This window comes from Carlito syrichta, unplaced genomic scaffold (assembly GCF_000164805.1).
Source record: "Carlito syrichta isolate Samal-C Ts95f unplaced genomic scaffold, Tarsius_syrichta-2.0.1 Scaffold315175, whole genome shotgun sequence".
In the NCBI taxonomy this organism is placed as follows: Eukaryota; Metazoa; Chordata; class Mammalia; order Primates; family Tarsiidae; genus Carlito; species Carlito syrichta.
Window position 1 is genome coordinate 356206 of NW_007259271.1, and position 13948 is coordinate 370153.

The 13948-nt window shown below is 43.7% G+C and overlaps 1 protein-coding gene across 1 annotated transcript in view; it reads left to right on the plus strand.

The window, feature by feature from the left end:
• LOC103275030 (ribose-phosphate pyrophosphokinase 2) overlaps positions 1 to 9856 on the plus strand; it is a 32565-nt gene extending 22709 nt beyond the window's left edge. The window contains exons 4-6 of the mRNA XM_008072444.2: positions 2807 to 2980; positions 4247 to 4406; positions 8508 to 9856. Of these exons, the coding sequence (XP_008070635.1) occupies positions 2807 to 2980; positions 4247 to 4406; positions 8508 to 8600 (427 nt within the window). The 3' untranslated portion in view covers positions 8601 to 9856. The remainder of the gene's footprint in view (positions 1 to 2806; positions 2981 to 4246; positions 4407 to 8507) is intronic.
• Positions 9857 to 13948: the final 4092 nt, after the last annotated feature.

A 13948-nucleotide genomic window follows, 5' to 3' on the forward strand; every position in this document is an offset into this window, starting at 1 on the left:
TCTCACCCAGACTGGAGTGCAATGGCCGCTTCCGGCCACCGCAGCCTCGACCTGCTGGGCTCCGGCGATCATTCCGCCTCAGCCTTCCGAGTAGCCGGAATTACAGGCATGCGCTACCACGCCCGACTGATTTTTTGATTTATTGTAGAGATGAGGTCTCGCTGCCCAGGCGGGTCTCGAACCCGTGGGCTCAGGCAATCCACTCACCTCAGCCTCCCAAAGGCACGGGATTACAGGCTGAGCCATCGAGCCCGGCTTTTACTCAGTCTTAAAGAAGAATGAAGTACTGTACATTCCACAACATGGATGAATTTTGAAACCTTTATGCTAAGTGAAAGAAGCCAGACACAAAAGGTCACATATTATATAATTCCATTTATATGAAGCATCCAGAATAAGTAAATCCATAGATACAGAAAGTGGATTAGCTCTTGGCAGGGCCTGGGGAGAGGGGAGAATAGGGAAGCGACTGCATAATGAATATGGGGTTTCCTTTTGGTGTAATGAAATGTTCTAGAACTAGATAGTGGTAGTAGTTGTACATTATTTTGAATGTATTTAATGCCATTGAATTGTTTACTTTAAAATGGTTCAAAAGACCAGATACAGTGGCTTACACCTGTAATCTCAGCACTTTGGGAGGCCAGGGTGAGAGGATCACTTGAGCCCAGGAGTTCAAGACCAGCCTGGGCAACATAGTGAGACTTCTTCTCTACAGAAAATTTAAAAAATTAGCCAGACCTGGTGGTGGGCCTGAAGTCCCAGCTATTAGGGAGGCTGAGGCAAGAGGATCACCTGAGCCCAAGGAGATTGTGGTGAGCTGTGATCATACCACTGCCATCCAGCCTGGGCAACAGAGTAAGTCTTTGACTAAAAAAAAAAATTGCTTGAAAAGACAAAATTTATGTTATGTGTATTTTATCACAATTGAATGAAAACACTGGTTATGTTAAAATATCCTCAGGAATTTTCAGGAAGAGTAGCCTGGTGTACCTAGTTTCCTTCCTGATGCCCTCTCAGTTCCAGAGAATGGATTACTCTCAGAGACTTGTCCCCTCTGTCCTTGACCAGATCACACATGAAGCTCCATTCCTGTTTGCCACCTCCATTCCTGTTTGCCATCTGAGGCTGACACAGTGAATAGGACCCAAGCTTTAAAAATAATGTACAGAAATTGTATCCTCTTTGCACTGTATCTTAAATGGAAGTGTGTGTGTGTTGGTCTCGCAAATGCTTTTTCTGCCAAATTGCGTAATGACTGATTGTTATTTTTAAAAACTAGAATAGGAAAACCTTTTTTTTTTTTTCGAGTCAGAGTCTCACTCTGTCACCTAGGCTGGAGTGCAGTGGCATGACCATGGCTCACCACAGCCTCGACCTCCTGGGCTCAGGCGATCATCCCATCTCAGCCTCCCAAGTAGCTGGAACTACAAGCACACACCACCACGCCCAGCTAATTTTTAAATTTTTTGTAGAGATGAGGTTTCACTGTGTTGCCCAATCTGGTCTTGAACTCCTGGACTCAAGCAATCCTCCTGCCTTGGCCTCCCAAAATGCTGAGATTACAGGTGTGAGCCACCAGGCCTAGCCTAGAATAGGAAAATCTTTTTTTTTTTTTGAGTTGGAGGCTCACTCTGTCACCCAGGCTGGAGTGCAGCGGCACGCTCATGGCCACTACAGCCTCGACCTGCTAGGCTCAGGTGATCCTTCCGCCTCAGCTTTTCAAGTAGCTGGAACTACAGGCATGCGCCACCCATGCCCGGCTAATAAGTCTCATCATTTAAGCCTACTTCTTATGGGAAAATCCGGGATGCTTCAGGCTTGCCTGCCACCTTCTTTTCCTGTTGCCAGTTCATTCCCTCCTGAACCAGTGGCTTTTTTTTTTAAATGATAGTCTTCCTATGTTGCTCAGGCTGGATTTGAGCTCTTGGGCTCAAGCGACCCTCCCACCTCAGCCTCCCAAGTAGCTGGGACTACAGGTGTGCCACCACATCCAACACAGATGACTTTTGAGCATTTGCCTTAGATGGGCAGAAAAGTGGGTTCACGGTTTATAGTCTCCTTGGGCTTCAAGTGCAACAAAGCCCATTCTCACAAGCCTACATATTACGTGGATATGTTGACCAGGATTCTTGCCACACTATCTGTTCCACAAGTGGTAGTTTATAGTTTCTAAATAACTTGCTTTATGCTATGCCTGTGATTTATCTGTTCCACAAGTGGTAGTTTATAGTTTCTAAATAACTTGCTTTATGCTATGCCTGTGATTTAAAAAAAAAACTCACAAATACTAACAATTTGAATATTAATTTTTCATCAAGTAACTTTATGCAGTAGCTAGGGTGCCCTGACATTTGTCCCCAGCTGTCACAAATGCAAAGTCCATACTGTCACATATCTCTCTGTGGACTACCTTGTGTGTGCCCCAGACCTTGCCTGGCTGAACGAGTGAGACTTGATCCTTCCATCATCTTGAGTGTGGTTGTTTGCTGTGTTCCTAAAATACAATTCTTGTTTTTGTTTTTGTTTTTGTTTTTAAATCAGAGTTTCACTCTGTCTCCCAGGCTGGAGTACAGTGGCATACTGTTCATGGCCACCGCGGCCTTGGCCTGCTGGGTTCAGGTGATTCTTCCGCCTAAGCCTTCCAGGTAGCTGGAACTACAAGCATGTGCCACCATGCCTGGCAAATTTTTTTTTAATTGTAGAGACGAGGTCTCTACATGTTGCTCAGGCTGCCCTAAAATACAATTCTAAAGAACAGATTTTTAATTGACCGTGTGAACATGTTCATTTGTGTCTTTGCCAGGGTCACATCAATTGCAGACAGGTTGAATGTGGAATTTGCTTTGATCCACAAAGAGAGAAAGAAGGCAAATGAAGTGGACCGGATGGTCCTGGTGGGCGATGTGAAGGACCGCGTGGCTATCCTCGTGGACGACATGGCCGACACGTGTGGCACCATCTGCCATGCTGCAGATAAGTACGCAGGATGGTGGGGAAAGTGCTAGGACCTCTTACTAAGAAAAGGAACCATACCAGCTTTTAGAAGTTGGACCTGTTTTTCCTGATGATTGCTGATTGCTTGACAGTAGAGTTTTAGACTAAAGGAGATTCTGGGCTCATTTATCTGTACCATTCTTTTCTTGGTAGAAAAGAAAGCATGAACCCTTTCATTTTCCAGGCTGAGCTTGTATATTTGATAAAAGGTCAGAAAAGGTGCATCTCTTGACATTGAGCACAGAAGGAAAGAATTTTTCGGGCTCCTTTGAGCCTTTGCTTTTTTCTGTTTAACCTTTGCACAAACCTTCTCAGCCCATGGGTTTCTGGAGAATTCATAGAGCTGCTATCCATTATGGAAGCTACCACCCAGCCACACAAGGCTGTGAAGCTCTTAGAAGGTGGCCGGTCTGACTTAAAATGCACACCAGGTTTCAAAGGCTTACATGGATACACAGCAAACATGGTATAAGAATGTAACTTGTGGGCCGGGCGGGCTCGGTGGCTCAGCCTGTAATCCCAGCACTTTGGGAGGCCAAGGTGAGTGGATTGCCTGAGCCCGCGGGTTCGAGACCCACCTGGGCAACTTGGCGAGACCTCATCTCTACAATAAATCAAAAAATGAGCTGGGCGTGGTAGCGCGCGCCTGTAGTTCCAGCTACTCGGAAGGCTGAGGCAGAAGGATCACCGGAGCCCAGCGGGTCGAGGCTGCGGTGGCCGGGAGCGGCCACTGCACTCCAGTCTGGGTGACAGAGTGAGACTCCAACTCAAAAAAAAAAAAAAAGAATGTAACTTGTGAATGAAAAAATGTAAATATCTCATTAATAAGTTTTTTATTGATTACACATCAAAATTATATTTTGGCTGTATTGCCTTAAACGGGTGGTTCAAAACCAGGGATGATTTTACTCCCTAGGGGACATTTGACAATGTCTGGAGACATTTTTGGTTGTCACAATTGAGGGGAGAAGGGTGTTGCTAGTGGGTAGAGGCTAAGGCTGCTGCTGAATTTTCCTAGAATACACAGGACAGCCCACACGACAAATAATTATCTGGGGCCAAGGTTGATCATTTCTGATTTAAAGGAATAGAGAGTGTTTTGCTAACACATACCTTGAAAGATCCTCTTCTAGGGAAATAAAAGTGGGTAAAATCTATTTCCTCTTTTCCTTCAAACCATTCATACTAGGGGTGAGTATCTCAAGAATTTGTGTGTACACTTAATTTTTTATCTTTTGCTTTTTTGCAGGTTGCTCTCTGCTGGAGCCACCAAAGTTTATGCTATACTTACCCATGGGATCTTCTCGGGACCAGCTATTTCGAGGATAAATAATGCCGCCTTTGAGGCTGTTGTTGTCACAAACACAATTCCACAGGAGGACAAAATGAAGCACTGCGCCAAGATTCAGGTACTGTCTACACTGCAGGCAGAACAAAGCAGCCAGATACCGACTTCACATCCTTAAAAATAGCATTGAGTCTTCTGTGTGTGACTCCTTGTTAAGGCAAATACTGCCAGTGGTGGTAGCTTTTCATAACTGTGGGATATAAATCACATTAGGTGCCTGAGAAAGGCCAGTGCCAGCAGGCGTCAGTGTTCACTGTTTAGAAATAGTGAGTAAGAGCTGGGTGCTGTGGCTTACACCTGTAATCCCAACACTTTGGGAGGCAGAGGCGAGAGGATTACCTGAGCCCATGGGTTCGAGATCAGCCTGGGCAACACGGCAAGACCTGTTCTCTACAATAGATCAAAAAATTAGCCGGGCATGGTGGCATGTGCCTGTAGTTCCAGCTACTTGGAAGGCTGAGGCAGAAAGATTGCCTGAACCCAGCAGGTCGAGGCTGCGGTGAACATGCCACTGTCCCCTAGCTTGGGTGACAGAGTGAGACTCCAACCAAAAAAAAAAAAAAAGGATGGAAGGAAGAAATAGCCAGTGAGGCAGGTGGTGACTCATACCTGTAATCCCAGTACTCTGGAGGTGGGAGGATTGCTTGAGCCCAGGAGTTTGAGACCAGCCTAGGCAACATAGTGAGACCTCATCTCTACAAAAAAAAAAAAAAAAAGTTACCCAAGCATGGTGATGAGTGCCTGTAGTCCCAGCTACTTGGGAGGCTAAGGCAGAAGGATTGCCTGAGCCCAGGAGGTAGAAGCTATGGTGAGCCATGATTGTGCCACTGCACTCCAGCCTGGATGACAGAGTGAGACCCTAACTCAAAAAAAGAAAGAACGAGTGAATAAAACCACAATAGAAAAAACAGTCAGACACAAGCTGTGCTATAGCTGAACTTAGAATTACCATATGAACCAACAATCCACCCCTAGGTATATACCCTCAAAGTTCAGAAACACTTTCAAATGAAAACTTGTACATAAATATTCATAGCAGCACTTTTCATAATAGCCAAAAGGTAGAAACATCCAAATGTCCATCAACACATGTGCAGATAACCAAAGTGTTGTCTATTGCCACGATGGAATACAATCCAGCCTTTATTTTTATTTATTTTATTTATTTATTTATTTTTAGTTGGAGTCTCACCCAAATGTCCATCAACACATGTGCAGATAACCAAAGTGTTGTCTATTGCCACAATGGAATACAGTCCAGCCTTTATTTTTATTTTATTTTATTTTATTTATTTATTTATTTATTTATTAATTTTTAGTTGGAGTCTCACTCTGTCACCCAGACTGGAGTGCAGTGGCCGTTCCTGGCCACCGCAGCCTCGACCTGCTGGGCTCCGGCGATCCTTCTGCCTCAGCCTTCCAAGTAGCCAGAACTACAGGCACGTGCTACCACGTCCGGCTAATTTTGATTTATTGTAGAGATGAGGTCTCACCAAGTTGCCTGGGCGGGTCTCGAGCCTGCGGGCTCAGGCAATCCACTCACCTCGGCCTGTAATCCAACCTTTAAAAAAGAAGGAAATCTGACCCATGCTATAGTGTGGATGAACCTTGAAAATAGTATGCTAAGTGACAAAAAGCCAGACACAAAAGGAGGAATATTGTGTCTGTGCTTAGCATGGTACCTAGCATAGGAAAATTCATAGAGACAAAGTAGAATGGTGGTTCCCAGGGACTGGGGGAGGGAGTAATGGGGAGTTATATCTAATGGGTACATAGTTCTTTTTGGGGGTGATGAAAAAGTTTTGGAAATGGATAATGGTGAAAGCTATACAACATAGGGAATGTAGTTAATGCCGCTGAATTGTATACTTAAAAATGGTTAAAATGGCAAATTTTATTACGTATATATATACACACATATATATATATAAGCACAATTTTAAAAATGAGGGTGGGGGCAATAGGCTGTGCTGAGATTCTTCAGAGCTTTGCTCCCTCCTATCCCTCCTGACTGGATGCTTGTAGACCACCAGAGAGCTGGTAGTAGTCACTTGACACCAACTGGCCTGAAATAAATAAAAAGGTCTGAGTCCCCATTTTGTCTGGTCACAGTAAACCTTGGCAAGTCATTTCATCGCATGACACCTTGGTTTCCATCAGCAGAGCATGAAGGTGGGTCACAGTGATCTGCTTCATGATTTCTCATTCATCAGAGAGAAAAACAGTTCAGTTGACTTGAGGAGATAAATCTGAAAGGGGTCAAAATAATGGTGCCTTATATTTTCATGCCGGATTAGCAGTAGTTTAGGTTGGGAGTTGGCACACAGGCCAAATCCAGCCCATCATCTGCTTTTGTAAATAAAGTTTTATTGGCTCACAGCCACACCCATTCACATGTGTGTTGCCTGTGGCTGCTTCCATGCTATAACTGCAGAGTAGAGTATTTGTGATAGAGACCGTCTGGCCGACAAAGTCAAATATATTAAGTCTCTGGTCCTTTATAGAAAAAGGAGTTTACAGCCGGGCATGATGGCTCAGGCCTGTAATCCTAGGACTTTGGGATGCAGAGGCAAGAGGATTGTCTGAGCCCAGGGGTTCGAGACCAGCCTGAGCAACATGATGAGACCTCATCTCTACAATAAATCAAAAAATTAGCCGGGCATGGTGACACTCACCTGTGGTTTCAGCTACTTAGAAGGCTGAGGTGGAAGGATCACCTGAGCCCAGCAAGTTGAGGCTGTGGTGTCCTTGAGCATACCACTGCACTCCAACCTGGGACTTCTGCTAAAAAACAACAACAACAACAACAGCAATAAAGAAGTTTGCTGACCCCTGGGTTGGATGATCACAGCTGTGCTCTTAAATGACACAGTCATTGCCTTTTCAGAAGCAAAAAGAGAGAAAAACCTCCCGTATAATGATTGACTAAAATTAACTTTAAAATGACTAACACCCCTAAATAAGGATGTCTCTGATTAATGCTAGCCCTAAAAAGCCTTTGAGCATCTACACTGAAAATCTCCCTTCCAGGGTTTCATATAAGACACACCCCAAGCCGGGCTTGGTGGCTCAGCCTGTAATCAATCCCGTGCCTTTGGGAGGCTGAGGTGAGTGGATTGCCTGAGCCCGCGGGTTCGAGTCCCGCCTGGGCAACTTGGCGAGACCTCATCTCTACAATAAATCAAAAATTAGCCGGGCGTGGTAGCGCGCGCCTGTAGTTCCGGCTACTTGGAAGGCTGAGGCGGAAGGATCGCCGGAGCCCAGCAGGTCAAGGCTGCGGTGGCCAGGAGCGGCCACTGCACTCCAGTCTGGGCAACAGAGTGAGACTCCAACTCACAAAATTAAAAAAAAAAGACACACCCCAAGGCCAGGCATGGTGGCACACGCCTATAATCCCAGCACTTTGGGAGACCAGGGTGAGAGGATTACCTGAGCCCATGGGTTCGAGACCAGCCAGGGCAACTTGGGGAGACCTCGTTTCTACAATAAATCAAAAAATTAGTGTGGTGGTACGTGCCTGTGGTCCGAGCTACTTGAAAGGCTGAGGCAAAAAGATCACTTGAGCCCAGCAGGTAGAGGCTGCGGTGACTGTGAGAGTGCCGCTGTACTCCAGCCTGGGCACAGAGTGAAACTCCAACTCACAAAATAAAAAATGACAATGCTGGGCACGGTGGTTCAAGCCCATAATCCCAGCACTTTGGGAGACCGAGGTGAGAGGATTGCCTGAGCTCAGGGATTCGAGATCAGCCTGGACCACTTGGTGAGACCTAGTTACAATTATATCAAAAAATTAGCCAGACATGGTGGCGCATGCCTGTGGTTCCACCTACCTGGAAGGCTGAGGCAGAAGGATCGCCTGAGTCCAGCAGGTCTGGGCTGAGGTGGCCATGAGCATGCCGCTGCACTCCAGCCTGTGTGACAGAGTGAGACTCTTGACTCAAAAAAAAAAAAAAAATGACATACCCCAAAGTTATCTGTCCCCTCAAAAGAAGTGGGTGTGGGAGGTTTTGATTATAACATATCATATGTGCTAAAGAAATTGTTTCTCAGATTACTGGCTGTTCAGTGTTTAAAAAACTCTAAGATGTCCTGCTTCCCGTCTTTCTGGTTTTTTTGTTTTTGTGTTTGTTTGTTTGTTTGTTTTGTTTTGGTTGGCATTTAGGTCATTGACATTTCCATGATCTTGGCCGAGGCGATCCGAAGGACACACAACGGGGAATCCGTGTCCTACCTGTTCAGCCACGTCCCGCTATAAATCCAGAATGTGAAGTGTCCAGAAAATCTACTCTGACTTCTGACTTGTTTTTGTTTGTCTGATTTTTTTAGCTTTAGGACTTAGCAATGATAGGCTAATTACTGGCAAAGGCATCAGATCTTTGTATACTCTAAGATTCATTTTTCTCCATTTCTCCATTGTTTCTCCAGAGTTCAAGATCATTTCTTTCCAGTTTTTGAGGGGAGGGTGGTGGCTATTTGGTCTTGGAGTGAACTGTCTCAAATGAGAAATGTTTTTGTCATCTTGACTTGTTCTGACAGGTGATGTTTTCCTTTGTTCTTTCAGTATTTTGAGGCAGCAACTGTCAAGTATATAATTTCATTGTGGAAGTTCATAGTTTATATATATTCGAGGTTGCCAAAGGTGACTTCATATTAAAGCCTTTTGTGTATATACTAATAATGCCTATGGACATTTGGGTAAAACCCTGTAGGGAATTAATTAGCCCTTTACTTTGGAGTGAACCTTAGAAAATTTATAATACCATTAATTTTGAATTACTTACTTTCTTTCCTTTTTTCTGTTTTTTTGATAACTGGGTTTTAAATAGACCATCTTGGGTATTTAACTGGACCAAATTTGATTTGGCTTAAGATGGCCCTTGACACTTTTTTTTCACAAACATTAAACACATCAGAGGCAGTGTAGTTCTGTATAACTTTTTTACTACTTTTGAAATATATTATAACTATCACTAACCTGAAATGCCATGTCCTAAAAATCCAGTTATGTTCAGCAATTGCTTTGATTTGTAAACCATTTTGAGATATAGTCTGTGAACTTATTGTCACAGTGATGCTTTCCTTTGTCCTATTATCTTGTTCTTTTACTTCATATTTTTGCCTATAACTTCTACTTTGCATTTTTTCAATAATTTCATATTGTAGATTTCCACCAAAATAAAGACTCCCTTGTATCCCCTCAAATTTGCTAGTCTGATCATTATTTTGCTTTTGGCATAAATTAAAAGGTGACTTTATGAGTGCCACCAAATGCATATTTAATATTATTTTGTTACTTTTGATTCAGTGTCCTTTTGCCCTTCGTAATCAGAATTAGCAAACATCTGGCAACTGATTATTTTTACTAAAACTGTCACAAGAGAACTATGGATAGGAGAGGCCTATAAAAAAAGTACAAATGAGTAAACATCAGTTGCTTCATCAGGATAATATTTAAAAAGTGACCATGGTCCATGCATGGTGACTCACACCTGTAATCTCAGCACTTTGGGAGGCTGAGGCAGGAGGACTACTTGAGCCCAGTAGTTCAAAACCAATCTGGGCAACATAGTGGGACCTCATCTCTACAAAAATTAAAAACAAAACACAATTTTAACAAGAAAAAAGTGACTGTGGAGAGGAAATTCACTGAGGATTGCCTTTACTGTAAGATGACCGTTACAACAGCCTCCTGAAAGAAGTGCCTCACAGAAGTCGTGTTGGCACTTTGTAAATTTTATTATACTTACATTGGTAGACAACTAACTGAATTCTTCAGCCCTAAAAGAAAAGAATTTGTCTGCATAGGCAAAGACTAGGAATGATAAACAGCTGTCTCCCTTCTGCCAAATCTTAAAACTGGTAGAGAATACATTCTCTGATCTAAGTTCTGCGGGTGGAAAAATCAAATCTATTTAAGTCATTAACAAACTTGAATGGCAATCTTTAGGATTTAAAACTTCATTACAGCAGAGATTGAATTGAAGTTAGAAAGTATCTTTTTAGTTGTTGCAGAAACTAGCATTTTTCTCTACCTTAAAATGGCTTTTGAGAAAGAATGATATTATAGCCTGGTAAAGTCAGCTATGTAGTACAGATTGAATATTTCTAGAAAGAGTTGACTTGAAGTGTATAAAGAGTCTATTTTGATGCTGTGTAACTTTTATTTTTGATAAACGTGTGACATCTGTATTTCTTGGAATTTCTGTGCTTTTGTAAAATAAAGATATAGTTGTAAACTTGCATATGTTGACAGCTTGACATATACGTGTGCAGGTTTAAACATGTGGACGGGACTAAAGCCAGTTGATTTAAAGGTAATCATTTTGTGTAAGATTAAATTTAAATTCTAAGAATGTATAGAGCTAGTTTTAAAATAATGGTTTTCAGATTGAAAAAATGGATATAGAAGTCTGCATTGTTATTCTCTGAATTAAGAACTGATGATTTCTATCATTCTTTAAGGCCCACTTTTGTATTTTAAAGTACTTCAGAATGTGCTGATGGACTAATTAGACTGGACTTAGCCATACACAGTAGAAATTCAGACCTTAACTATTTGATGTTTCCAGTTCACCAAAGGCGATGAAGACTGCCTCATGGGCAGCTTAATTCCAGACCTTTTGGGTTCCTTGCTACTCCTGGTGTGGAAACATGTGAGCCCACCAAATCTATTGGTCCTGTCCAACTCTGCTGAATAGGGGTGGACTTGGCATATATCTGGCCAGAAAGGGGATCCAGAGAAATTTGAATACACCAAGTTGTTTAACCTCCTATTTAAATTATATTAGTCAACTTATAGATACTCATATAACTTTTCTTTGTTAGATATGATGTCAACTAGATTCAAGAATATCATTTGCAGTGCTTGTATTGGCTTAGAATATAAGGTTTTCAGATCCTCAAACACTGTACTAAACATTTCAATAAAATCATACTGACCACTTTATTTCATAGTGTGTATCATCATTGTGGAGTAATATATTTGACGGTGTGATGTGTTGAGGCAGTACCTGAAAATGTTTGCTACTTTACAATGTTCATTGAAGTCAGCTCTTCCCCATTTTGAAGGTGTTCCTTTCTGAAGAACTTACTAGCGATCTGCTTTCCCCAAAGCATAACTACTGAGCCACATGTGGTATCCGAGTTTGTTTTGTTTCATTTTAATTTTTTTCTCTTCAGAGTCTTGCTCTATCCCCCAGGCTGGAGTGCAATAGCATGATCACAGTTCATCGCAGCCTCAACCTCCTGGGCCCAAGCAATCCCCCCACATCAGCCTCTCACGTAGCTAGGACTACAGGCACATGCCACCATGCCCGACTAATTTTTTTTTTTTTTTGTATAGACGGGGCCTATACAAAACATAGAGGTCTCGCTATGTTGCCCAGGCTGATCTCGAACTCCTGGGCTCAAGCAATCCTCTCACCTCGGCCTCCCAGAGTGTTCGGATTATAGGCATAAGCCACCATGCCTGGCCAAGTTTTTAATTCTCGCAGTTTCCCATAAAATTAAAGATTGCACAGTGTGTTTATACCTCAAAGTAGTGGTGTTCAATGTCCATCTATTGGAGCAGACCAAACTTAAATGTAGGCTGCATAGAAGTTCATGTGCTTATTTCAGAAACACCAAGAAACGTTCCTGTCCCCATTGAACAACCACCTGTTCAGTGATACTTCACATTACTCTTTTTTTTGAGTTGGAATCTCACTCTGTCGCCCAGGCTGGAGTGCAGTGGCATATTCAGGGCCACCACAGCCTCTACCTGCTGGGCTCAGGTGATTCTTAGGCCTCAGCCTTCCAAGTAGCTGGAACTACAGGCACGCGCCACCACGCCTGGCTAATTTTTTGATTTATTGTAGAGATGAGGTCTCGCCAAGTTGCCCAGGCTGGTCTCAAACCCTCTGACTCAGGCAATCTTCTCACCTCAGCCTCCGAAAGTGCTGGTATTATAGGCGTGAGCCACCACACCCGGCCCAAAAAAGTAAATGTATAATTATGTTCCTCCAGTGAAGTTCAGCTTTAAAGTATGGACAACGCTTGACAGTGACAACAGTTTGTCTTAAAGTCACAGTGAAATATGAAGAACTACAACCAAGTAAGTCCATTTGAGAAAAAAAGTTGATTACAGTGTGAGAGAATGTACTAGAAAGGAAGAGTGAAGGAGAGGTGGAAGCCAAAAACATTTCACCAGTGTTACGGTTGCACCAATAAGGCTGTCACTCCTCTTTGAAAGTGTTGCGTTTCCTGTCCCAAGTCCTCCTAGCCCACCAGCTGAACTGCAGGGGACAGGCAAAGTAGTAAAGGGAAAGACAGAGTACTAAAGCATGCAGAGAATCAAACCAAGCTGGGGAGATCAAAGAGGGCTTGATGAAGAGACCACCATTAGATGGTCCTTTATGGCAGAATTTTCCAGAACCCCCGGCTGTGTTCCAACATGGACTATGAAGCAGGACAGCAGAGGGTGTGCGGCGCATAATGTTTTTGAAAGATGTTATCCAGAGAGGGTGGGAGTGTGGGGCTGAAACATGTCCCAGTGCCCTTCATGTAAACTGCATGGAGAAGTCAGCAAAGTGTCTGCTTCTCAGCCGGGCTCGGTGGCTCAGCCTGTAATCCCGCGCCTTTGGGAGGCTGAGGTGAGTGGATTGCCTGAGCCCGCAGGTTCGAGACCCGCCTGGGCAACTTGGCGAGACCTCATCTCTACAATAAATCAAAAAATTAGCCAGGCGTGGTAGCGCGCGCCTGTAGTTCCAGCTACTTGGAAGGCTGAGCGGAAGGATCACTGGAGCCCAGCAGATCAAGGCTGGCGACAGAGTGAGACTCCAACTCAAAACAAACAAACAAAAAAAAAGTGCTTCTCACTAAGATACTCACCTTACCGATACTCTCCCTGTGCTTCAGAAACACATTCCTCCAACTTTTTCCTGCCCTTGCTTTCCAAAACCACGATCTGGGTGGTTTGCTTTATTGCCGTCTTTGAGCTCTATTTTTACCTCGGAAAGAACATAATACTCAGGAACACAGACTGCACCACTCATAAGAGTGAGAAAAACGACAGTAACAATAACTTTGGGCTGGTTGCCTAACCCTGCTCTGCTTCAGTTTCCTTATACGTACAAAATGGAAATAATAGTATGTTTCTCATGGAGTGTAAACAGGATAAATGAGATGATATCTGTAAAATGCTTAGAATTGATCAACTTGGCCAAGTGCAGTGGCTCACACCTATAATCCTAGCACTTTGGAGGCCAAGGCAAGATTGCTTGAGCCCTGGAGTTTGAGACCAGCCTGGACAACACAGCAAGCCCTCATCTCCACAAAAAATAAGTCGCCGTGGTACCTGCCTGTAGTCCCAGCTACTTGGAAGGCTAAGGCCGAAGGAATGCCTGAGCCTAGGAGCTCAAAGCTGTGGTGGCCTGGGCTCGGTGGCTCAGCCTGTAATCCCGCGCCTTTGGGAGGCTGAGGTGAGTGGATTGCCTGAGCCCGCGGGTCCGATACCCGCCTGGGCAGCGAGACCTCATCTCTACAATAAATCAAAAAATCAGCCGGGCGTGGTAGCACATGCCTGTAATTCCGGCTACTTGGAATGCTGAGGTGGAAGGATCTCCA